This window comes from Callionymus lyra, unplaced genomic scaffold, assembly GCF_982586985.1.
Source record: "Callionymus lyra unplaced genomic scaffold, fCalLyr1.hap1.1 HAP1_SCAFFOLD_89, whole genome shotgun sequence".
Taxonomy (NCBI): Eukaryota; Metazoa; Chordata; class Actinopteri; order Syngnathiformes; family Callionymidae; genus Callionymus; species Callionymus lyra.
Genome location: NW_028258586.1, coordinates 188551 through 213010, shown reverse-complemented (window position 1 = coordinate 213010; position 24460 = coordinate 188551). Strand labels below are relative to the sequence as shown.

At 41.3% G+C, this 24460-nt stretch overlaps 4 protein-coding genes across 6 annotated transcripts; 3 read left to right on the top strand and 1 right to left on the bottom strand.

Annotated features, from left to right (window-relative positions):
- Positions 1-944: 944 nt before the first annotated feature.
- Positions 945-4865, top strand: LOC148058347 (mitochondrial carnitine/acylcarnitine carrier protein-like). 2 transcript variants are annotated; one of them, XM_087782574.1, is made up of 9 exons: positions 945-1077; positions 1916-2002; positions 2054-2181; positions 3570-3660; positions 3825-3942; positions 4002-4074; positions 4136-4245; positions 4330-4451; positions 4513-4865. In XM_087782574.1, the coding sequence occupies exons 1-9, from the start codon at positions 979-981 to the stop codon at positions 4573-4575; spliced, it is 891 nt and encodes a 296-aa protein (XP_087638700.1). In that variant the 5' UTR covers positions 945-978; the 3' UTR covers positions 4576-4865. The 2 variants fall into 2 exon arrangements, with proteins under 2 accessions (XP_087638700.1, XP_087638701.1); XM_087782575.1 differs by having other exon boundaries at positions 1916-2181.
- Positions 4866-5177: 312 nt separating this feature from the next.
- On the top strand, positions 5178-8061 carry tafazzin (tafazzin, phospholipid-lysophospholipid transacylase). Its single transcript, XM_087782576.1, has 11 exons — positions 5178-5232; positions 5837-5974; positions 6087-6215; positions 6273-6318; positions 6377-6462; positions 6527-6607; positions 6683-6724; positions 7010-7072; positions 7318-7370; positions 7434-7511; positions 7623-8061. The coding sequence occupies exons 2-11, from the start codon at positions 5866-5868 to the stop codon at positions 7713-7715; spliced, it is 780 nt and encodes a 259-aa protein (XP_087638702.1). The 5' UTR covers positions 5178-5232; positions 5837-5865; the 3' UTR covers positions 7716-8061.
- A 218-nt stretch (positions 8062-8279) lies between these two features.
- atp6ap1a (ATPase H+ transporting accessory protein 1a) lies at positions 8280-11620 on the top strand. The gene is made up of 11 exons (XM_087782573.1): positions 8280-8407; positions 8838-8964; positions 9036-9110; positions 9168-9361; positions 9466-9506; positions 9561-9646; positions 9713-9859; positions 10187-10344; positions 10408-10458; positions 10525-10762; positions 10830-11620. Exons 1-11 carry the CDS (start codon positions 8280-8282, stop codon positions 11037-11039), a joined length of 1455 nt encoding a protein of 484 aa, XP_087638699.1. The 3' UTR covers positions 11040-11620.
- Positions 11621-12028: 408 nt separating this feature from the next.
- acss2 (acyl-CoA synthetase short chain family member 2) lies at positions 12029-23823 on the bottom strand. Of its 2 annotated transcripts, XM_087782571.1 has the most exons (20): positions 23548-23823; positions 23303-23482; positions 21924-22119; positions 18960-19051; positions 18381-18484; positions 18225-18297; positions 17657-17732; positions 17356-17467; positions 17037-17084; positions 15675-15812; positions 15068-15238; positions 14869-15002; positions 14673-14805; positions 14563-14619; positions 14407-14487; positions 14224-14332; positions 13490-13558; positions 13240-13416; positions 12993-13067; positions 12029-12806 (listed from the first exon to the last, which is right to left on the bottom strand). In XM_087782571.1, exons 2-20 carry the CDS (start codon positions 23427-23429, stop codon positions 12682-12684), a joined length of 2097 nt encoding a protein of 698 aa, XP_087638697.1. In that variant the 5' UTR covers positions 23430-23482; positions 23548-23823; the 3' UTR covers positions 12029-12681. The 2 variants fall into 2 exon arrangements, with proteins under 2 accessions (XP_087638697.1, XP_087638698.1); XM_087782572.1 differs by lacking the exon at positions 17037-17084 and having other exon boundaries at positions 23303-23823.
- Positions 23824-24460: the final 637 nt, after the last annotated feature.

The following is a 24460-nucleotide window of genomic DNA, read 5'->3' as shown; positions in this document are numbered from 1 at the left end:
CGTGTCTCAGTCTCTGAGCCGCTGAAGCATCTGAACAAATTTGATTTAACAAAATATAAAGTTCAAATCACTTTCAAAACAAAGTGAAACAGTAAAATATAAAATACCGTTAAGAAAAATTAAACTTGCATTAACAGACAAAGTTACAAAACAAACAGAAAAGTAAATGGTTGCTTCGAAACATAGTTCATTTATACACACAAATATAACCAAATATATAATATAAACGTATTGTTTAGACTCACCTAGGAGTGACAAGCGAGTGTTTTAATTGAAATACAGGAGGACGATACACACGTGCATCAGGGTCTCAGCATCTGAAGCACCTGAAATGATCACGTGACTCATCAGAGCTAGAGGCGAAAACATGGTCTTAAAGCGAGAGGGTCTTAAAGCGAGAGGGTCTTAATATATGAAAAAGTAATGAAACACAAAAATAACAACTCGGTTAAATTATATTATTCCAGTGAAGATAATTGAAACATAAAGCACCAAATAAAGATCTGGTTACACTCGCTCCGTGTGTGACATAAATATTTAAAATTGAGACGTTAGTAACAAGCTGTGCCTGCAGTGGCGCGTTATAACCAGCAGATGTTGATCGAGAAAAAGTACAATTCGATATTTATCGAATATTGGCTCACAAAAAAGTTAAATATGGCTAAAATATAGAGTATATTTTGTAGTTTGTGTTCTGTGAGACGTCATAACAAGGGTTTTGGGCAAGTAAGCGAGAGCAAGTTAAACTGTTCTCACGACTTATGATGCCCTTCAAAATAAAACCACCCGAACATACTTCTATCGACCTAAAGTAGTATGAAAGTACTTTACACTTATTCTTCGGTAAATGTGTGCTCAGTGTAATCTGTCAGGAACATGTTCACCTCTGAGCGACAGCTTCCGGTCAGACAGACGCGTCTGTCGCTCGTGAGACGGACACAGAGACCACAGGGACCACAGAGACCATGCAGGCTCGGGATGGAAGAAGAACCAGTTTCTCCTCTCAAGAACTTCCTGGCCGGAGGAGTCGGTGGAACTTTCCTGCTGCTGGCCGGACACCCGCTGGACACCATTAAGGTGACTTTTAACTTCGCTTCTCTTCAATGTCATTGACTTTTCTGTCGTTTAAATAAAGTCTAAGTAATATGAAGTATTATGAAACCCAATAACCTTAAATGTACAACAGTTCAAAGTTCTATTTCTACTCGTGTTCTTGTACAGAGAGTAGCTGCAGACGTTGAAAGGATTATTGATAAATCAGCTTAAAAGTCAGTTAAGAGCACAGCTCTGTTTGTATTGCTTTAGCTTTTATTCTGACTCTATCGGTCAACTCCGTTCTTACAGTTAATGAACTACTAAAGACTCAGGAAGCGACTATAAACTCTATAGGGGGTTAGAAAAATAAGAAGAAAATAAATCAAGTTATCAAATCTCTTTAAATACATTTGATTTAGTTTCCAAAACTTTACTCACATGAAAGTGGCTGCTCTAGTCTCTGTAACAAATGGATGCTCTATTAAAACATTCATTTGACATCAACTAAATGTATTTTTGGCCAAATAGTTAAAATAGTTTCCATCACATTTTGTCTACATCTAATGGAGAGTCTTCTGCACCTAAAGTCAAACACAAAAGAAAGAAGTCTGTACTTAACCAACCTAAATAGAAAAGTTTTATGTTAAGACGGAGTTTTAATTCTTGATTTTTACTGGCAAATCAAATACAGATGAAAATAAATATGTCATTTAAGGTGTTGAAACAGTTAGTGGTCAGATCAGTTAGATCAGTCCTTATCTTCATGACCCTCCTCTCTGTTGTAAACGCCTGGAAAAAACTGATAGCAAGTGTGAGCATCAGTTTTTCCTTCTGATGAACTTGAAAAAGTAGTTTTATTTGTGCAACATGCGTCTTCCAGGTGCGACTACAGACGCAGCCCAAAGCTTCCACTCATGCTCTGTACTCGGGCGCGTACGACTGTTTCCGCAAGACCGTCTCTAAAGAGGTGAGTTCAACATCAGGCTTACGGACCTTTGGTGACACGCTTGTTTTCCAGGGACTCGTGGGTCTCTACAAAGGAATGGGGGCTCCTCTGGCTGGTGTGGCTCCTATGATGGCAATTAGTTTTTTTGGATTTGGTTTAGGGAAACAGCTTCAGCAAACTGATCCTGGGAAACCTTTGACGTAAGTATCAAGTAAATAAAAAACATTCAAATCTTGGTTTAGTCTAGATTTGTACTTGTCATTCTATCGCGACTTTAGTCCATTTTATTGCGCCCAAGAAATTAAAAATCTCTTGACATGTATTTGAAACATGGATTGTTAATTATCCTTTTAATGAGATAAATAGACTGAAAGACATGTATATAGATAGATAGATACTTTATTGATCCCCCAAATAAGGAATTATTTGTCCAGCAGCAATAACGCATCCATCCAAGCAAACATCCATTAATACATGCAAAAACAATCAAACAAATATATACAAAACAAACAGGATGAAAAATAAATAATTCTAAAGTTGCCAACAAAGTATGAAACTAAAATGTGCGTATTAAGTCTGAGCATATTGTAGCATCTTATAGCAGCAGGAACCAAGTCTTAAAACGTTCTGCAGTGCATGGAGAGGAGCATGTTGCTGCGGTTACTCTTCTGAGCTACAGTGTCGTGCTGAGGGTGTCGAGGGTTCGACGGATGCTCTTCAGCACTGATCCCACAGAGTCCACGCTTTTCCCATCACACACACACTTAGCCTGTTAGCGTCTTTCGAGGTCAATGTCATGTTGTACATAAGTTTATATGTCAAGTGTTATATATTTTTAAGTGTCATTTCTACTATATAAAACCAAATGTTTTTGTTTTTTAATCAAATTGAATTTCTTATGTGACAATCATACATTCTGGCGAAGTGTCTTTTGTTGATGACGATTACAATGTTAATACTTAATTAAGAAAAGCGTTACATATTCACAGGTCACATCCCGACAAAGAGACTTCTCCACAATCTTGACGTCTATATTTAAGCTTCCACGCATCAGCGCCGCCCTCGGCCGTCATTGGCTGAGCAGGGTGTCCGACCCCCCGCCCCGTCCTCAGGTTACACTCGACCTCTGACCCCAACTGTTGCTCTCTCCAAATACATGTGCTGCGAGTCTCACTCACTCCATTCTGGGGCTTCATCAAGTCACAGACGCTTGTTCTTGGACGACCTTCCTTGCTGTAGAGGTCGCAGTCTGTTTTTTTCTCTGTGCTCGACATGATAAACTGCTGCTGCCAACATTTTCCTCAAAGACACAAAAAAATGTGTCGGGTTAAAAGAAAACTCATTTAAAGATCCTCCACTCAACAAATCTGTAACACAATGAAAGAAGAAGTCAAACACAACCGTTTTCTTACAGTATTTCTTTCTGGAAATGGAACTAGTTCAGCATTAGACTTGTTGTGCAGCCAGATTACAGAGACTTGAGTTCAGGATCTTAATCCAGGGCACGTAGACCAATTCTGGCTTCTTAATCTGGAATCGCACATAAGAAAAGGCCATTTTGCCATCTAATAATTCTGTCATTTATCAGGCACCATCAGATATTCTTGGCCGGGTGTCTGGCCGGGGTCTTCACAACCGTCATCGTGGCTCCTGGAGAGAGGATTAAATGTCTGCTGCAGGTGAGATGTCCCAAATCAGGAAACCAAAATAAAATATCCAGGATGTTTTCTGATGTTTCGGAATTAAAAATCGAAACCAAGTACTGAATTCTACATTTTATATATATATATATATATATAATTGGCTGGATCACCTAAAAGAACGTATGAATATTATTTTCCAGGTCCAAGCAGTAAGTGACAAGTTGCGTTACGCGGGTCCGATGGACTGTGCCGTCCGACTCTACAAGGAACAAGGGATCCGCAGCGTCTACAAAGGAACTGTCCTCACTCTGATCCGAGGTTTTTCAATGCTGGAATGTTTTTTTCAAACCTTATAATTGACTCGACGTCCATTTCAGATGTGCCTTCCAATGGTCTCTACTTTCTGACTTACGAGTCTCTCAAAGCCTTTTTGACTCAAGAGGGTCAAAGGTCAGTCCCCATGTGACTTTTGTTGGTCAAGTTTGTCGCTCGTCTTCATTTCTCGTCTCAGCGTCTCTCAGCTCAGCACTCCTAAGATCCTGCTGGCCGGTGGCGTGGCAGGACTCTTGAACTGGACCATCGCTCTTCCCCCTGATGTCCTCAAGTCAAACTTCCAGACAGGTGAGAGTCACAGGTGCGCCCGTGGATCTCACTTGTACCAGGGTTCATAGAGTACGGCTCAACAACAACTCTTGCTAAGTTTAGCTGCAGACGGAAAATACACTGGCTTGATGGACGTTCTCAGAACTCTGCTGCGAGAAGAAGGACCGAGAGCTCTTTATAAAGGATTCAACGCCGTCTTTCTACGAGCCTTTCCTGCCAACGCGGTAATATTTAACCCACATCAAGAAAATACGTCATTCACTTCTTTTCCTTTCCCTTTTCCAGGCCTGTTTTCTTGGGTTTGAAGTGGCATTGAAGGGCCTCGACTGGATCGCACCCTCTTGGTGAAATAGTTACACGTGGCTGGGATTCTTGCATGATTTACATGTTCCAACACTTTCTCGCCTCTTTTTGATCAAACCTGTACCTGACCTCAAAGTATTTGTTTCACCAAAGAAGGTGACGTTTCTAAATTACACTTGATCTGAATTTATATCAGAAACGAGTTGATTCATAATTAGTTTTTAGAACTTCAGAGTTGATGTTTTAATTAACCGTTGTGTTGTTTACTCCGTGTTCAAGGTTGTTGTGTCTATTTGTTTACGCCCAGTATTTTTAATAAAATGTTTTTTATGTGATGCATTTTTCCATTTTTCAAATAGTTTATTCAGTTGCGGTTGACATAAACTTTACTTAATAGCATTAGTTATGTTTAATGTTAAACTCATAAATCGGTTTCGTTTCATGAAAACAAGGATTTTCTTTAAACAAAAAGGTGAAACTGTGTCGAAGAGTTGATTATAAAAAAGGGAGTACATTAGATTTCTGTAGCTACACGATAAAACAAGAGTATTAAGCTCATTTAATTGCTAAAATAATGTATACATCTAGAAACAACACGGATGCTTCTACTCCACTCCACACAGTGGCGCTGTTTAGCAAATGATCACCAAGAGCTTGTTTGACTTCCGGGGTACATGACGTCATGGTCAGGACTGTTGAAAGGTAGTGTTTTTAATCGTTTTACTTTATTGCTATTATCTATGATGAAGAAGAAATATTTCCTTTGTAGTTTAAACATCAACATGAAACAGCGATTGTTCCAATATTGTTTCTTTTGTGTCTTTTAACTTGAACTTCGTTACTTTGCTGACATTAATCTTGTCACAATATTTGGAATAAAACTGCTATTGTTATACGAGCAGTGATGACTTCAGACAACATTTGCTATTACGTTATTAAATGGCTCTGCAAAGAGTTTATTCGACATTTTGATGCCAACATACAATTAAAAAAGAATTGAGTACATTTATAAAATACAAGAGTCCTTCCTGTTAAAGAAGTATTGATTTATGCTGGTCTATGTCACATTCCTTTCACCTATACTTATTATGGTTAGTCTTCTTTAAATACTACATACAGAGATATTGTCATCGATACATGTTCAGGATTGTTTTCTTATATAATTCGGCAGATCTATAAAACCTAGAAGTGAGTGAAGCGTATTTGTTACTATATCCAAAATACACAGCTATGGACTCACATGTTGACTAAATACAAGTTTAATCATTATTATTTTGACCTTTAATTCCATGGTATTTTGATGAAGGTAAATGTGTGCGACTCTCCTGACCCGTGATGCCCCTGGAGGTGAGATGGCCATTCCCACACTGTCCTGCTTTGCCATGGAGGATCTCCAGCTCCCTCATCCTGGGCCTCGTGGGCTCCTATTCCTACTTCTGGACCAGTGAGTTACAAATCCTTGTCTACAGTCCTTATATTCCTTTCTTCCTCTTGATGCATTGAACGTGTTTTCATCAAGACAGTACAAGAAGAATGATCTTAACGTTTCTCTTCAGAGTACATGAACTGCCTGACGGTCCACAATCATGAGGTTTTGATGGACCTGGTAGACAAACGAGCCTCGGACACGCCCCTCATCACTCTGTCCAATCACCAGTCCTGCATGGACGACCCACACTTGTGGGGTAAGAGGTTGTTGTTGTTTTGGCTTCAGGTTTTGAAATAAACGTTGTTTGTGGCAGGTGTGCTGAAGCTCAGACAGTTGTGGAACTATCAACGGATGCGATGGTGAGTCCAGTTTCCATCACACTTTAGATGGTGAGTGTAAACGTTGGTCGTTACGTAGGATTCCAGCAGCTTCAGATATCTGCTTCACGAAGGAGCTGCACTCGCGGTTCTTCAGCCGAGGAAAGTGTGTCCCGGTCTGCAGAGGTGACGCTTTTATGACATTCAAAAGAGTTTCTTTGAAAGATTTTAAATGACATCCTCCGACTAGGTGATGGCGTTTATCAGAAAGGAATGGACTTCGTCTTGGAGAGATTAAACAAAGGAGAGTGGGTTCACATATTTCCAGAAGGTATGATGATCTGCTATTAATGAGTGTATTTCCAAATGTCATCGTCAAACTGATGGAGCGTTTTCTATCATTCAGGAAAAATCAACATGACCGGTGAAGTCATCCGGCTGAAATGGGGTCATTATAACAATAATGTCTATTTGACTTTCTAGAGCAGGGTCACAAAGTGCACACACACACACACGCACGCACGCACGCACGCACGCACGCACGCACGCACGCACGCACGCACGCACGCACACACACACGCACAGAGAGAGAGAGAGGGAGGAGCAGAGATTGAACCCGCAACCTCTCAGACTGCAAGCAACGACTCTACCATCCGAGCTCTGACGACCCATTATATTCATGAAATTGATTTGATATTCTGCTCTTTCAAATGAACAAAACATTTTGTTTCAGGTGTCGGCCGTTTAATAGCCGAGTGTTCTCTCAACCCCGTCATCTTGCCATTATGGCACGTGGGTAAGACACAGATATTCCCTTTGTGGCCAAATAATTTAACAATTTCCAGTTTGATTTGTACACGTATAGTCGACGTTAAAGTCAAACTTACACTCGTGTCAAGTGTGACTTATAAGAGTTATAGACAAAAATCTAAGTTCATTTTATCCAAATAATGAGGGTGAGTTGAATCTGAGTGGTTTTTGTTGTTGCTTTAACTTTGTTTAGTCACACAAGTTCATTCTTAATCTTGTCCTATGCTTCAGGATTAAATGACGTTCTGCCAAATGTGACGCCGTATATTCCTCGGACAGGAAAGGTAAGAACAATTCAAACTTGAACTGACGAGTTTAGTCACTGATACACTTGACCTGTTCCTCAGAGAATCACAGTGTTTGTTGGAAAACCCTTCCGTCTGAGAGAACTTGTCGAAGGTCTTCAGGCAGAAAACAAAAGTCAGGTGGGATTTGTGAAGGTTGATATGAAGAGCTACAAATGTAGGATTCATGTGTGGCTCAGATGAGATCATGTGTTTGATGGAGATTAATGGCTTCGGTTCATGTTCCTGCAGATGGAGACGAGAAAGATATTGACCGACTTCATTCAGCTTCAGTTTCAGACCCTAAAGGCTGAAGCTGAAGCTCTGCACGGACACAAGTCTTGACCTCTAGCCCGTCAAAGAAGCCCCAGGTTCACGCTGAAGGACGTCTTCTCCTTCGCTTGTTGTTCTTCTGATGGATAAATACTTCCAGTGAAGATCTACAACGTGTTTGTTCATTGATCCTCAGCTTGATGTCTAATGTTGAAGCTTCGTTTATGATGAAACTGACTGAAAATGGAACTTGACATTTTTTAAATTAATTCAACGAATGACCAATAATGCATTTTAATGTCAAGTTTCCTTCTTCACGCCATCAAACCGTTTTACATCTCTGCTCGTGACTTTAGCTCCTTCGTAACTTTCATCTCTGCATTCATGTATATTTGACAATAAAAGAACTTGAACTTTATAGTGAACATATGATGCTTGTGTTTGAATCTGCTCAGGTAACAGTCCTGGGTTCGAATCCCACACCTGGATGATTTGTTAGTCACTTTTGTAACCTTCTCTCTGTAAAAGAATAATGTATTTACTTGTGCTGCTGAATGGATTCAACATCGAGTTCAGAACCTCCAGTTCAACGAGGCTCAGCTTCATCCCCGGTGACGTCACGTACTCACAGCAAAGATGGCGTCGACAGGGACGATCCACCTCCGCAGCTCCGGCGCCTCCGCCGCGTTCCTCGCCTTGTTGTTGGCGTTAAACGCGGTGTCATGCGAGGAACAAGTGCCTCTCATTCTGTGGACGAGCGAAGGGTGAGAATTGAAAAAGAATTGAAAGCATGTTTGTTTATATCGACGGCTTCAGCACTGAAGGTTCCCGGATGTTCGCTGTCCTTGGTTCTTATGCTAGCGACGGTTTTAACGGTGATCGTAACAAGAGCTGTTTTCACACAAATGTAGAGAAAATAAAGATTATAAACATTAACTTAAACTATTGGAGGAAATAAAAGTAATCAACACCGTTAGAACCATTTAACGGCCTGTAACTCTACACATATATATATATGAGATATATCTAATCAGATGAACAACAACAAAAAATGAGATGAATGGCTTATTAATAAACCTTGTAGATTTGTCACCTTCTGATGATCAAATATAACAATCAAATATCACTATACAGTTTTTTTAATATACAAGGACCTTTGAATTGTACGTTCATGGGATAAACCTCCTTCCACAGGATTTCTCTGCCAACTCAGTCTCCTCCTACATCTGGTCACATTGTGGCTCAACAAGAACTTCTATCTCACCTGGAAAAAACTCTGAAAGTGGCTCCACAAAATGTGCTCTTGTTTCTTCAAGACAAGGTGAGTCGCATCTGAACGACTGATACATTTGGAAGAAGCCAAGAAAGGCAAGAATGCTTCTCTTCCTACAGATGAGTATCGAGGACTTCACCATGTATGGAGGAGCGTTTGGAAACAAGCAGGACAGTGCTTTCTCCAACCTGGAGGTATGACATGAGCCAACATCGTGTAACCGACTCAACACCTGAGCTGCTGTGTTACAGGCCACTCTGAGGTCGTCGTCCTCGTCTCTGGTCTTACCTGCCGTGTCCTGGCCCGTTTCCAACGCCGTGATCGGTCGCCTGCAGGACCTCCTGGAGACGTCGCCTCTGTACATGGACCCCGAGACCCTGAGCCAGCTGAGACTGAACGCCTCGTCTCCTGCCTTGTTGGTCTTCAGTTTGCCCTACAGCAGCGGGTACAGCAGGCACACGTGCACGCGCGCACACGCGCACGCACACACACACACACACTCTACTCATGCAAACGTTGATGAAAACCATGGAATACAAATTTTTTCAGCTCCGACATGATGTCGCCTAAAGAGATCCTCAGTGGAAATGGTGAGTTTGACGCAGACTCTATTTGGACGTGGAAACTAACGCCGGTGATTTCAGACGAGATGATGGGTCAGGTGCTGAGCATCATGAAGGCCCAGTCGGTTCCATACACAGCCATCTACACGGCCCTGCGGCCCTCCAGGGTGAATCCTCCTTAGAAACTCCACCAACTACAACCTCTTCCAACGTTAACGCTCGTGTTCCGACAGGAAGCAGCAGCGCCGCTGGAGGCGAGCGTCGGAGGAGGAGCTCGATCTCTGCTGCAGTACAGAGGATACAAAGAGAGGGAGAGAGAACGAGAGAAGCAGCGCAAGTTGAAGGAGAGAGCTGGAGTCTACGCTCCGCTGGAGTTTAAGGTGATGCTCTTAGATTTAGAAGTTATAGTTAAGATTTTTCTAGACCAGGATCACAAAGAACTTTAACAAAACAATACACAATTAAATATAGACTTTAAATAACAGTCTGGAAGGATTTCTCTCCTCTGGTCCGGAAGTTCAGGAACCATCAGTAGATTCTGATCGACAGACCTCAGAGCCCGAGCTGGGATGTAAGTCTGGATCAAGAAGGTCTGACCATGAATAGATCTGAAAGTAAGAATTTTAAAATGATGCTGAAAGAAACCAGTGAAGAGTTTGAAGGAGAAATTACTCGCCTTTCGTTTGAGCTCAAGTCACTGTTTACAGGAGGGGGACAAAACTTGCATCCTTCTGTGGGCCAAAGGGTTGTCGGTGAAAATCCTGCGCAGTGGTCGTTGGGAGGACCACGATTTGACCCCATCAACATTCGGAGAGGGGGTCAGCCCAAAGCTGCACGGCTCCACCTGTGACAAAACCAAAGCGCAGTGAGTTCGGTGTCGATCGTGATTCAATCTCGTCTCAAATTCCTCACCGATGGTTTCCCTCAGGCTGGTTCTAAATTATGAGAACATTCTCGGTCACCGGAGCTTCAAACTGATGTGAGTTCATGTCAATATTCCTCCAGCTTCTTCCATGCACCTGCTTTAGTGTGTGTTTGTGTGCAGCTTTGTGATGAGTCAGCGTCACTACAAGGTGTCCGCCCGTCGCTGGTTCACCCTCGACGCGGTGGAGTTGGAGTACGACGGCATGAAGGCCACCTTCAACGGCAGCAGGAACATCTACGCTCCAGCCGAGTACTCCTACCGCTGCGAGTCGGTCACCAGCTTCCGCTGGCCGCTGCTCGTCCCCCGATCTTCCAAAGATCCAGCCAATCAGTGGCGGGTCGCTTTTGAAGACTTGCAGGTGAGATTCACACGACAGGTGACCACGGTTGTGTGAGAAACTCAACATCCAAGCGTCGTCCTCACAGATCCAGGGCTTCAACATCTCTGGCGGTGACTTCTCGTATGCCAGCGACTGCGCCGGCTTCTTCTCTCCTGGCATCTGGATGGGTCTCCTGACCAGCCTCCTCATGGTCCTGGTGCTCACCTACGGCCTGCACATGATCATGCAGCTTCGCACCATGGATCGGTTCGATGACCCCAAAGGTCCGGCCATCTCTGTGCCCCAGAACGAGTGACGCAGCAACATGTGCTGCTCTGTGGGCTGAAGAGACACTTTCATGAGCATCAAAGATTGAACCTCAGCGGTCAAAGAGAAACAATACAAACTAAATAATTGTGTGATGACTTGTTCTTGTGTAGAAGTGTTGTAGGCATGAGGAACGTTTAAGGCCTAATCTTACAAGTGATGTGAAACTCTTGTGCAATTTGTGAAAACATTGTGTGTTCATCTTTGTGTTGTGTGATTTGTGAAGGCTCATGTTGTGCGTTTGACTGACCCAATAAAACATTTCATGTTGTGTAACGATTTTGCAGGATGTTGACGAATCAACCAAAGCCAATGTTCTTGGTGATAGTCGTCATATCAACACACGATAGTTGATGTTCTAAAAGCCATCCGAGGGCGTTGATAAAAAAAAAAGTATTAAATAGAACGGAACTTGAAGAAAATTGTTTTTTCTTAAAATAACCCTCTGGTGGTAATTAAGAGTATTTTCTTTAAAAGTCTAACTGGGAAACTCAATGCAGTAAAAGAGCAGAAGTTGTCTTAAGAGATTTTAAATTCATCAATAAAAGACAAATAAAGAGATAAATAAGATCAGTTTGGTGCTTCATTGTATTCAGAGAAACATGATCCATGCACATCATAAAGGGCTGCAAACGTTCTTTGATGAGCTTCTGTCAACAAATCTATCTTAAAAACTCACCTGTAGGAGCATCTTCATGTACATTCAGCTTCTTACGTAAAACTACTGAACTATGTTAACTGGAAAGAGAAAAGAGCTGCAGAGCCAAACGTGAGATTAAGTAACAAAAGTTGATTGACTTTTTCTCACCAGCATCTTCTCTGCCGTCACTAAGATGATGATCCAAACAGGAAGCAGCTGCAAAGATGCTCCACCTGAAGCAGGACTGACTCAAATCAACAGAAAACAATATGTTTACAAATTTCATGTTTTCTCACCAAGAATAAAGAGCTCAAGCAAATAAAGGCTCAGACAAAGAATAGAGAAGCAGTAGTCGTTCATTCACTAATGACTTACACAGAAGATTTCAAACACAAAGCAGAAGATCCATGATTATAAGTAGACAGGACATCTTACACACTTCCAGGCAAGACAAGTCACACAAGTCTGTCTAATGCTAAATAGGGTTCAAGGTTCAAATTTCTAGTCACTAGATGCCTTTGCTTTGAGGCTCATTTCAAATAACATGTAGGTTCCTCCTCGTAAAGAAAAGGTTTTGGGATGGAAAGAAACGAGCATTGTTGTTCGTCTGACAAGACTTTCTGAAACGCAACATCAAGATGGCAAACAAAAAAAAAACATTACATTTTAAAAACAAGTGTCAGTGTTGGATTCACGAGGAGGGGGTGAACTAGGGACTGCACTTGACATGAGATCATAGAAAAAGGTTTGACGTTAAAAAACAAAGAAAAAAAAACAACGCTCTACCCATCACATGGATACATGTAGAAATCTTGTACACCTGATAAAAAAAAAAAAAAAAGACTCTCCCAAATCATGCTGTTGCCGTCCTGCAGAGTTGATGAAAGGAAAGCAGTGAGAGGATCTCGTCCTCCAGGAGCCGAGTATTGTTTATTAAAAGCGTTCATGAGTTTGTGGCTCCAGCACCGGAGCCACCAGAGTGAGCAGCTCTTCAAACAGTACAACAGCGGTTCTTGAAGAGCTGCTCGATGACTGACGAGTCGGCGAGGGTGGAGACGTCGCCGAGGTCTCGCTCATCACAAGCGATTTTGCGAAGCAGTCGTCGCATGATTTTTCCTGCAGAAAGAAATAGACAAGATCATGCATTAGAACTCATGGCATCATTAATGTCAGGGTTTTCTCTCCAAACACTTTTTTTCCTGCAGCTGATGTTCGCCAGTAATCAGGATTATTGTTGAGACATGAATCCAAAACAGACATGACAGCCACTGTGATACTAACGACAAACTACTTCCTTCTCACCTGATCTAGTCTTGGGCAGCCCTGGAGCCTCCTGGATGTAGTCAGGTGTAGCAATGGCACCAATCTTCTCCCTCACTGGAATACAAGGTCAAGTAAATAAGAATTGATGACATAAGATCCCACAAAACAAAACATATATAAATTAATCAAAGGTTTGCTTCGGATAGAAAATCCATTCTGTTGACAGCAGGTTCACAAATAAGTTCATCCCTAACCTGGACCGTGTAGATCTTAAGTGCAGACCAACCTATTTTTCTGAGCTCAACCTCCAGCGTGCCACTAAATGTCACTCCATCTTTGAGTGTGACGAAGCAATAGAGGCTTTCTCCTTTGACAGGGTGAGGTCTTCCCACCACAGCGGCTTCAGCCACAGCCACATGTTCTACTAGTGCCGACTCCACCTCTGCGGTGCTCAACAAGTGACCTGCAGGAGGAAAAAAAAAAAAGGAATAAAATTTCACTGGAAAGGAGATTCAACATCTACACTCCAGGCTCACCTGAAACGTTCAACTTGTCATCTATTCTGCCGGTGATCCAGTAGTAGCCGTCCTTGTCTCGCCGACAGCCTGCAGGTGAACCAACGTGAGGAAAACTGACAACAACTACTTGAGATCCTACATAACTGGTTATTATTTTCATAAATCCTTTGTTATTCTCTTCGGTGAAATCATTTGTGTTTAATATGTACAACTTTAGATTTTACTATAGATATATTTAACCTGTTCCTTGAGATCTTGTGGGTTGTCACGGGATACGAGTCACAAGAGCTGAATGTTCAAAACCCGCTCCAGAGACCCTTCACCCTCAAAGAATCCACTGACTTCCTATTGCACTCCGGATACAATACAAGGTTCTCCTCACCTACAAGTCCCTCGATAGTCTTGACCCTCATATCACACCGACTCCACCTCCGATGCCACCGAACCTTCTCAGCTGCTGCTCTACACTCAACTCACTCCCTCAAACTATCAGGAACTCTAAATCACTCAAAACCCACCTGTTCAAAATTGCCTACTCTTGTTTGTTTTTCCGTTTAACCTTTTTGTGCATTTCTAACCCTAACCCTCCTTTGTGAAGCGTCCAAGTGTGTTTTTTTTCTTTTTAAATCACTAAATAAATATGTTTATTATTATCTTTTATTTCACATGCTGTGCATGAGGCCATTTGTCTTGTTTTACAATGTTTACTTTTCTAGGGGTCACAGCACAAGTAAAAACTACTTAGTTCTCACCGTCCCCAGTCACGTAGTACCCCGGGAACTTCTTGAAGTATGTGGCCTCAAATCTTGGGTGGTTCCCGTACACCGTCCTCACCATGCTGGGCCACGGCTGCTTGAAAACCTGGGAAACAAAACACGTTAGAGTCGGTCTTCTTTCTTAAGATGAATCATTTAAGGGAATATAAAGAAAACAACCAGGTATCCTTCGCTGGGACCTTCCAATTCTTCTCCGGACTCATTCAAGATGGCCGGCACCACCCCGAAGAAAGGAAACGTCTAATGTGCAGGAGAGTTCTAGTCATCATTCGATGGAAACATTTGAGGAATTTGCGTTTGTTTCTTAAGACTCACAGCGGAGCCTGGTTTCATGGGGGTGGCTGCAGGTAGAGGCGTCAACACGTGTCCCCCCTGAAGACGCACAGGTAAGAACCGTGTCCCGGAGGATATGAAGAACGACTCACCGTCTCCGTCTGCCAGAAGGTGTCGACGATCGGACACCTCTTCTCCCCGACCACGCTGAAGTACCACTGCCAGGCCTCTGGGTTGATGGGCTCGCCGACGGTGCCCAAGACTTTGAGAGAGTCTCGTTTATACCTGATCCAGGCAGAGGGATTTAAACGAGCCCAGCAGAGACACCTGGGCCACGGAGGGACTCACCTCTGCACAGGCTCAGACCCGTACTTCATCAGCAGTCGGATGGCAGTGGGTGCCGTGTAGAACTTGGTGACCCGGTATTTGTCCACGATCTCCCACATACGACCCACATCTGGAAACGTGGGCAGCCCCTCAAACTGGAACCCACAGACGGACACGTCAACAGTGGACCTGCAGACACCTGACGCTTTCTCACACTTACCAGGACGCTGGTGGCGCCGTTAGCAAGCGGGCCATACGTGATGTAGGAGTGGCCCGTGATCCAGCCAATGTCTGCCGTGCACCAGTAGATGTCGTCAGGCTGGTGGTCGAACACCAGCTTGAAGGTGGTGGCGGTGAAGAGCATGTAGCCGCTCACGGAGTGAAGGACTCCCTGGAACAACAGAGCCGCTTGAGTGGTCAGTCGCGAGCGGAACATGAAAACCAGGATCGTTTCCAAGGTCGTTTGAATGTCAAATATGACGAACAGCCAGTTCAATAAAATGAGTCTCAGGTCAAGATTTACATTCTTCAGAAGAAATGACTTCAGAGGATCAGATGCTAGATGAAGATCATCACAGACAAGAACAAACTTTTAGGAATCTTGTCCAATAACATGATAAATATATTCAAAGGGAGAACAACTCTTTATAAACAGTATTAGACAGTTTAACAGATGAAAACAGTGCAATGACGTCATTTTTCACAGAAGGATTAATAATGTATTTTAGTAAAATAGCCAAAAATGAAATGCCTCAGCGTTTTAGGGGCGTTTGTGTGACTATAAACAGACAAGAAATGCAACTTTCCTGAGCTCCGGGAATATCTACCTTTGGTTTGCCGGTGGAGCCGCTGGTGTAGAGAACGAACAGAGGATCTTCAGAGCGACACCACTCGGGCTCACACTCCTCACTCGCGTCACGCATGAGTGTGAGCCAGCAGAGGTCCACCTCAGGGTTCCACGGGACCTGGAGCAGAAATGTTCTTCATTACCACGAACAGACGTGTCGTCGCAGGAGCTCAGAAGTTTGTAAAGTAAAATAGAAGTTAGTTTGATCATCGTGAGAGAAGAGAGAAGAGATTTGTTAGAGAACTTCATGCTGTGACTTCGTCACAATACGGGAGCCAGTAATAAGTTTACACTATAAAAATATAAAAAGATAAGCTAAAAATCATAAAGATTAATATTTCAAGAGCGATGTGTCCAACTTTGATGTTTGGCAGAACAAAATAAGAAGAATCCTGCCCGTTCAAGTATAAATTGATACTGGGATAGTAAAATCAAGCCATCAATGAGTCAGAGTGAGAGAAAAAAAGATACATTTTCAGACACCAACTCAGCTTGTTGCCATAGTGACCAAAAGATGTTTAAAGTCTTAAAAATCAATTTCCTAGTCCAGAGATCAAGACAAAAGTGGTCAATCATGCTTTTGTTGCCAAACATGCGTCACTCGAGCCAGAAAAACGACGAGATGATGTGCAGCTGCTGTGATGATGCAAGTCTTGCAGGAACCATTGAGTGAAACAACAAAAACACTATTAAACATGAAGGTCTCCAGAAGCCACAGCTGAAGGCAAACCATGGATGTAGAAATAAAGTGATGTTAATGCAGAATGAGCAGAGTTGAGGATTTTAAACAGACAGAAGGTGGAGACATTTACGCTTCATGTTGAGGGACAAACTCAACCTAAAGGTTCTTTGATACAATAAAAGTTTTGTTATACAAGAATTAATCCAAGTGAGAAAACACTCATTCAAAAGGTGGCCGTGTGTGAAGCTTTTTCAGTCGAGACGACTTGATATTAGACATTAGCGAACATTAGAAGAGCATCTCACTGGTGATTGGTTGTTCTAGGAGTGAAAACTCTGCTGCTGTCAGTAAACATCATGACCGTCATCAACACAACTACTCAATGTTTGAGCCATTATGACTTACAAGAATATTGACATGCAACATGTTTAAAAACAAAAGTGGACGCAAAGTAATGCTCAAGAACACCATCTTTTTATTCAGTCTTATTTCAACTGTATAGTGTCTTGAGATAACTTTGTTATGATAAGACACTTTAAATAAAATTGAATTGAATTGAATCTTTTCTTTCATCATGTTTACCATCAGCAGTGTTTAGCAAATTCTGTTGAAGAGCGAATCTCCCCTTTTTGAAGCAAACGTTACAGGGAGGAAAAATACCTTTGGAACCGGTCGAGTTCGCTTTACTCGCTCTGTCTTTTTCCCTTGCTGGATGGGAATGGAAAAAAAGGAGGGGGGGGGCGTAGGAGGGAAACGTTAATGGAGGGAAATAAGTCTTTATGGAAAACCCAAATTATAAAAGACACCAAATTAAAATTCCACAGCAGATGGAGAAGCACGAGAAGCAATGACAACAGAAGTTTGAAAATGGAAATGTACATTTAAAAAACACATTTCACAAATTATGAAAATAATGACTTAAAAAACTTATTTTTCTTTTTGATTCAATGTGGTCTTAATATGGAACAATGTTTTATACCTGGAGGTCTGGACACAGTCGTTTGGCTGGAGGAGAACCCAGAGGAGAACCCAGAGGAGACTCCTCCACGGACAAGTGCTTCAGCATTATGCACTTCTCAACTGGGAAACCCCTGCAACAATTGTGGAAACATGTCAACTAAAAACGCTCATTAGAAGGGGATTGAAGAGAGAGTTCAATAATTATTTTCTGCTGCATTATTTAAAGAATCTGAAATATATATATATATATATATATATATGTATATATATATGAATTTAACCATGATGATGAACACATGCGTCACATGTCTGTGTCTTACTTGTCTCTGCATTTGAGAAGGGCTTCATCAGCTAAAAGCTTCAAGTTGATCAGCTTATCTCCTCTGTAGAAACCATCTGAACACAGAAGAGTTAAGACTATGAACAAACACTAGCTTTAGAGAAATAAAACTTGTGGCTGGTGCTGAGTTAACGTGTTCGGCGAGGGCAGGATGCCGTAGTGGATCCTTGTAAAGTCATCTCCGTCAAAGCTCATTCAATTCACATCATGTGACATTAAGACTGACTTCAGGAGAAGAAAACATCCAGACAACATTGAAGCAACACATGTAGAAAAGCATCGAACAGAATCGATACATTTGTTTTGATTCTTCGTTCGAGAGCAAGTGAGCAGAAGTAAGATTGTTGTGAGCCTTAAACAGATGAACAGGTGTAAGGTAAGGTAAGGTAAAACTTTATTCACGTGACCCTTTAATGCTGCTTCTCTGAGGATCACTTTATCAATAAAATATTCTGCTTTTTAGGACTGTTCAGAAGCGAGAGAACCAACCGATTCATCTAAATAAGCAGAAAAGTGTCAACTGACGTAAGCATGTGTAACAAGTGCACCTGCTGTGATGAGAAGCGAACACTGCGAGTCCATGATCCTCTCACAGAGCGACTCGGCAGAAAAACCAGCAAACTGAGAATGAGGTACAAAGAAGGAAAAAGAATCAAACTTTAAGATCGATTGAAAAACACTTTCTTTGTCAGCATTTGACCTACAACTATGGAGTGAACGGCTCCGATGCGGACACATGCCAACATGGCAACCACCAACTCCACCACCATGGGCATGTAGATGGACACTCGGTCGCCTTTTCCAACTCCTGGGAGTGAAAATAGAAAAAGACAATGAAACAAGTTGTTCAACATGATTGATCAGATGAAGTAGCTTCAGTGCACACGGGAGTGTAGACCATTGATGATCCACCATATTGTTGTTTGTTGAGACTGGATTGGCTTCCCCCGTTCAAAATGATGGTTTCAACCGACTCGTACTTCATGTTGCATTTTTCTGTTGATTATTGTGCCTTTCATCCTCGACAGCACACACCCTGTGTTGTGTTGACAGCACACACCTTGTGTTGTGTTGTCAACACCATCAATATCAGAATCCAAGACTTTTATTGCCAAAGTGTGAAAAATGTAATAATCTGAATCCCAACGTTATCTGCCGTCAGGAACTCAACAAGCCGCTACAGCGCGCCGCCATCTTTGAAGGAGTCAAAGAGGAATCACACAATTTCCCCAAATCTTCCATCTTTCCCAATTCTTCGGACTTCAGTGGACGTCTGAACTCACCCTGTGACTTCAGGACGTTGGAAAACTGACAGACTTTCTGCAAGAGTTCTCTGTAAGTCACCGACAGCTCATCTCCGGGGTCGTTGCCCTCCCTGAAGAAAAATAAAAGTCTACAAATTGATTTGAATTTTTCAAATGAGCTGAATGAACAAATATAACTTTTAGGCAGGTGTGAAAAAATGCTGTAAACTAAGAAGGTTTCAAAAATGTTAATAGTTTATTTTCATCAATGAACAGAAGAGAAATGTCAATCAAATCAATATGTGGCGTGACCTCCCTTTACCATCAAACAGCATCAGTTCTTCTAGGTTCACATGCAGTTTTTGAAGGAACTCGGCTGGTTCCTCAAACATCTTGGAGAACCAACAGATCTTCTGTAGACGGTCCCACTGGTTTCTGCCAGTTCTGAGGTGATGGCACAGCTGGACCTTCATCTGCTGCACGAAGTGACCTCGACCACTGCATCCATGATCCTCAACATTTCTCTGAGCTTCTTCACGAGCTTGAACAGCACATCTTGAAACCCTAGTCTGCTTTAAAGTCTTTGTCTGGTTATGCAGTCGTTTTTTTTATATCCATCCGACTAGAACGACCTCGTGTCGTGTTGCTGCGTCAGGCTTGTGTTCTATGACCAGAGACATGAAACTTCCACAACCTCAGGGTTTGTTCCTCAGCCAGTTCCATCTCCTCCACAGCTGGACCTTCATCACTTGATGATCATTAGCACCTGTTTGGTAGAATTGTTGAGCAAACACTAGAATCCTACAAAACCCCTGACTTTCTGCAAATGTACCAAAGAATTGATGCTGGTTTGAAGGCAAAGGGTAGAAACAAAAAATATTGATTTGATTTCGATTTTTATTCGCTCACTTTGCAAATTGATTAATAAACTATTAACACTTTCATTTTTTTAAAGCATTCTTACATTAGAATACATTCTTTACAGCACTTTTTCCCCACACCTGCCTTAAACTTTTGCACTGTATATAAATATATATTTATATCTGAATAAACATTGTGTTACAACTCCGGACATGTATCAACTTTTAAGGAGGTCACATATAATAGGTTGAGCTCATGAACTGCAGCAGGGAGTATAAAAGTCTCGCGGCACAGAGGAAGGAATCTCTGGATTATTTCATTCATTTATCGTTAATAAGGCAACACCGGCCGTCAGTCAATGTTGGACTTTGGAGCAGTTGATTCAAGAGCAAAACAACTGTGGATATGAGAGATTTTAGGGATCAGAATAAGAATGAAAATACAGTTTGACATTCAGAACTCTTGAGCCACAAGATTAGTTTTTATGGACTAAAAAATAAATGTTGCTCAAGATCGGTCATGCTAGTGAAATGTAATCATTAACACAGAAATAATTCAACAGAAAATGTGAAAGAAAAACCACAGAACAGGGACACAGAGTTTGCACTTTCAAGAAGACAAGGGTGACTTTAAACAGCAAGAATGGACGACCAGAGGTTTCCATTCAGATCCTATGAAAGAGGCAGAATTTTGTGATAACTTCATAATGGATAAACGTATTCCGCTCACGAAGCTTTGGCCTGGAATACGATCTCAAAGGTGAAGAAGTACAAGAATAGAAGTTCAGAGAAATAGTGAATGCACCTTCCAACGTCGTTCTTGATAACAAATTCACTCTGCTGTGTTTTTTAACGGTTACCAAGCAACCGTTTCACTGTCGTTTTCTGTGCAATGACAATAAAAGAAAGTCTAAAGTCTAAATAAGATGGCCTTTATTATTCCCTCAACAGGAGCAAAGATTACAAAGATTATTTACAGGCGCGTCAAGGACATACAAATCTAAATTATATTTGGTAGACATTCACCATAAAAGCAGTAGAAAGAAAATCCATCCTTTTTCTGCTCTCTGAAGTCATTTCTACCAACAATATTCCTAAATATATTCCTTTTAGCATTTGACACAATTATAAAATACTATATATAATTGTATTATAATAATAATTTGCTCCCCATGTTCTCTTGACTTGTTTCACATGCAGTTATGATCTGTTATATTATATATATATATATATATATATATATAAATAAACACACACACACATACTGTACATAAATACACATCTATATTACATGAAAAGTATTGCCAGTAAGAATTTGATCTCAATTTATAAATGAACATTGTTAAAATATTTAACTTCATTTGTGTGGAAAACGCCCCAAAAGCCACTGTACTCTTGTTTAAATACACATGTAGTAAGTAGCAAAAACACAATAAATACACAACAGCCAGCTGATACCCACTAAAGCCACAGTTTGTAACACAAACCCAGTTGTGCATTTCTGAATAAATAACTAAATGATGGCACAGAATCACAAGAAGTTGTAATTATTATTTGGAGCCGAAAGAGTTTCGGTGTTTAATTATTTGAGGTTCTGTTCCTTTGATGGACACAGATGAAGACAAATGAGCAGAAAACTACAAACAAAACAATTTAAGATGTTTAAATGTTATCTTATCTGGCAGCACAGGGTTAGTTTGTACGTTAGAAAGCTGTTCAGCCACAGATGGAGTCGAGCAAGAATCCTGAGACACAGAACCTTCGTGCAGGAGCGACAGAAGCTGAAATAAACTATTGTTCACTTTTTAGTTAACATGGGCAAAGGTACGAGTTCTCGACTCGATACCATTTTAATTCATCAGTTTGGAAAAGCACTACATAAATACAAATGACTTCCTTACATCTTCAACTGTTCCAAAGTGTCAACGTAGAAGAACTTAAGACGGTGAGTTTGAGGAAAGACATGATAGTTGGTCTTCATTATTCAAGAGCCTGGACGATGTTACAGAAGACTTCAGTTTGAATTTCTGAAACTTCTTCAGAGGTTTCTAGATTTTAAAAAGGAGATTTGAATTTTCTTACTGGCTGAGAAAAATACAAATGAGTTTTATAGCAAAAGAAAAGGACAGATTCCGTTGCTTACCAGTGAAAAGCTACTTTGTCCCCGAGTTTCTTCTGATGGACGTTGCGGTCGAGAAGGTTGTAGCAGATGTTGGTCGAGGCTCCTTCCATGAACTTAATGAAGATTTCTCCTTTGGTCACGTCCAAGTTGTAGTCTAGGAAAGGACCCGTGTGTTTGCTCTTCCAAAAGAAGTCTTTGGCGATGTCCCCCCAGAACTCTGGAGAACAAGAGAACACAAGTGATATCTTGCTAAAAGATTAAATGCTACTGTAGTTCAAACTTTGAAAATAAACTTTTTCAGGCCATTGCAGTAAACGTATCAGAGAAGCCATTTTATTTATTCAGGTCAAAGAAGTGCAGCTGAAGGTTGGAAGACAATCTAGAGTTTATCCAGTTCTGCTGCTTCGACCGGTTTCACCAGAGACTACAAAAGTGATCGCAACAGAAATCTTTACGATTCTCAACTACAGACACAATTCTGGCAATAAAAGTAAAGGAATAAACAAGTGTGTTCAGAGCAGGTTTGTAAAGTTCGTGTGTCAAACTGTTATTGAAAGAAACGCTTTTGTTAAACAAACAAAACATTCAAGTCAACTGTTAAACATGTTTTATATACTAGAATATTTGTTGAAGATAATGTTCAAACACAAGTGATCATTTAAGGTTTGATGTTTTTGACAGTTTTTGATTAACTGTGATCGACATGTTTGACATTTTTCACTTTGATTCTAGGAAGTGTTGATGTTGACGAAGGAGAGGAGAGGAGAGGAGAGGAGAGGAGAGGAGAGGAGAGGAAAGGAGAGGAGAGGAGAGGAAAGGAAAGGAAAGGAGAGGAGAGGAGAGGAGAGGAGAGGAGAGGAGAGGAGAGGAGAGGAGAGGAGAGGAGAGGAGAGGAGAGGAGAGGAAAGGAAAGGAAAGGAAAGGAAAGGAAAGTAAAGGAGAGGAGAGGAGAGGAGAGGAGAGGAGAGGAGAGGAGAGGAGAGGAGAGGAAAGGAAAGGAAAGGAAAGGAGAGGAGAGGAGAGGAGAGGAGAGGAGAGGAGAGGAGAGGAGAGGAGAGGAGAGGAGAGGAAAGGAAAGGAGAGGAGAGGAGAGGAGAGGAAAGGAAAGGAAAGGAAAGGAAAGGAAAGGAGAGGAAAGGAGAGGAGAGGAAAGGAGAGGAGAGGAAAGGAGAGGAAAGGAGAGGAAAGGAGAGGAAAGGAGAGGAGAGGAGAGGAGAGGAAAGGAAAGGAGAGGAAAGGAGAGGAGAGGAAAGGAAAGGAAAGGAAAGGAAAGGAAAGGAGAGGAAAGGAAAGGAAAGGAAAGGAGAGGAAAGGAGAGGAGAGGAAAGGAGAGGAGAGGAAAGGAAGAACTTTAAGGATGAAGCTCAAACCTCAGGACAATGAGAAACACAAGAACTTACCATCTGGACTCTCGATAGACTTGAGGTACAGCTCCTTGTACTTCTCAAAACTGGGGACATGAGCTTCTTTCTTCAACTCCTGACTTCCATAGAAAACATCTTCTTCTGGGGCTTTGTCGGGAATCATGTTTGATTTTCAATATCGTCCAAACCCGAGAAAACGCTTGAAACCAGGAGAATCTAAACCAAACAAACCTGTCTCCAGCGTCAGATCAACAATAAATAACAACTATACTAAGACTCACACTTCCGTGTCCAGAGGGTTCAGAGTCAGACCTGCAAGAAGAACTTGAAGATCAAGAGTTTCTTCAGATCTTAGACTCAGGATCAGAAACAACGAACAGTGAGCAGTGCTAAGCTAACAGGCTAAAAGAAGGCTAAGCTAACACGAAGAGCTGAACGAGGAGCTGCGGGTTCGAGTCTCTCCTGGAGCCTCTGAGACGGAAGTGACTCGAGGGTCTGAAGGAATGAAATCGTCCATCAAAGAAGAAAATGTTGACGTTTATCGAAGAAGCTTCTCATTGACAGAAGACTGACGCAGAAGCAGCCAATCAGGGCTCGTGCTGCGTTCACGGACTCCTGCGGGAGTACAATAGTGTTGCGTTCAAGTTCTGAGAGAATAATTAATGAAAGTATTATTTCTCATTTATTTTTCTGTTTTGTTCTTTAGTGGGTATCAGCTGGCTGTTGTGTATTTATTGTGTTTTTGCTACTTACTACGTGTGTATTTAAACAAGAGTACAGTGGCTTTTGGGGCGTTTTCCACAAAAATGAAGTTAAATATTTTAACAATGTTCATTTATAAATTGAGATCAAATTCTTACTGGCAATACTTGTTCATGTAATATAGATGTGTATTTATGTACAGTATGTGTGTTTATTTATATATATATATATATATACATATATATATATATATATATATATATATATATATTAATGAGCATGAAATAATGAATTTGTGTAAAAATATCTTCCTGCCTCTGATGTTTAAACTAAGAACAGATCATAACTGCATGTGAAACAAGTCAAGAGAACATGGGGAGCAAATTATTATTATAATACAAACAAATATATTACATATAGTATTTTATAATTGTGTCAAATGCTAAAAGGAATATATTTAAGAAGATTGTTGGTACATTTTTTTTTTTTTCT

Bases quoted from the DNA above. Each gene is read 5' to 3' on its own strand.
- LOC148058347 (XM_087782575.1), top strand. From the start codon at position 979: ATGGAAGAAGAACCAGTTTCTCCTCTCAAGAACTTCCTGGCCGGAGGA. The intron at 2,182-3,569 runs GTAAGTATCAAG...GTCATTTATCAG, and splicing joins GATCCTGGGAAACCTTTGAC to GCACCATCAGATATTCTTGG. The intron at 4,452-4,512 runs GTAATATTTAAC...TCCCTTTTCCAG, and splicing joins GAGCCTTTCCTGCCAACGCG to GCCTGTTTTCTTGGGTTTGA.
- tafazzin (XM_087782576.1), top strand. From the start codon at position 5,866: ATGCCCCTGGAGGTGAGATGGCCATTCCCACACTGTCCTGCTTTGCCA. The intron at 5,975-6,086 runs GTGAGTTACAAA...GTTTCTCTTCAG, and splicing joins CTATTCCTACTTCTGGACCA to AGTACATGAACTGCCTGACG. The intron at 7,512-7,622 runs GTGGGATTTGTG...ATGTTCCTGCAG, and splicing joins AGGCAGAAAACAAAAGTCAG to ATGGAGACGAGAAAGATATT.
- atp6ap1a (XM_087782573.1), top strand. From the start codon at position 8,280: ATGGCGTCGACAGGGACGATCCACCTCCGCAGCTCCGGCGCCTCCGCC. The intron at 9,111-9,167 runs GTATGACATGAG...GCTGTGTTACAG, and splicing joins GTGCTTTCTCCAACCTGGAG to GCCACTCTGAGGTCGTCGTC. The intron at 9,647-9,712 runs GTGAATCCTCCT...GTGTTCCGACAG, and splicing joins CGGCCCTGCGGCCCTCCAGG to GAAGCAGCAGCGCCGCTGGA.
- acss2 (XM_087782571.1), bottom strand. From the start codon at position 23,429: ATGATTCCCGACAAAGCCCCAGAAGAAGATGTTTTCTATGGAAGTCAG. The intron at 17,733-18,224 runs GTGCACTTGTTA...TTCTGTGTTCAG, and splicing joins TTCGCTTCTCATCACAGCAG to ATGGTTTCTACAGAGGAGAT. The intron at 14,620-14,672 runs GTGAGTCGTTCT...GTGCGTCTTCAG, and splicing joins CCTTCTGGCAGACGGAGACG to GGGGGACACGTGTTGACGCC.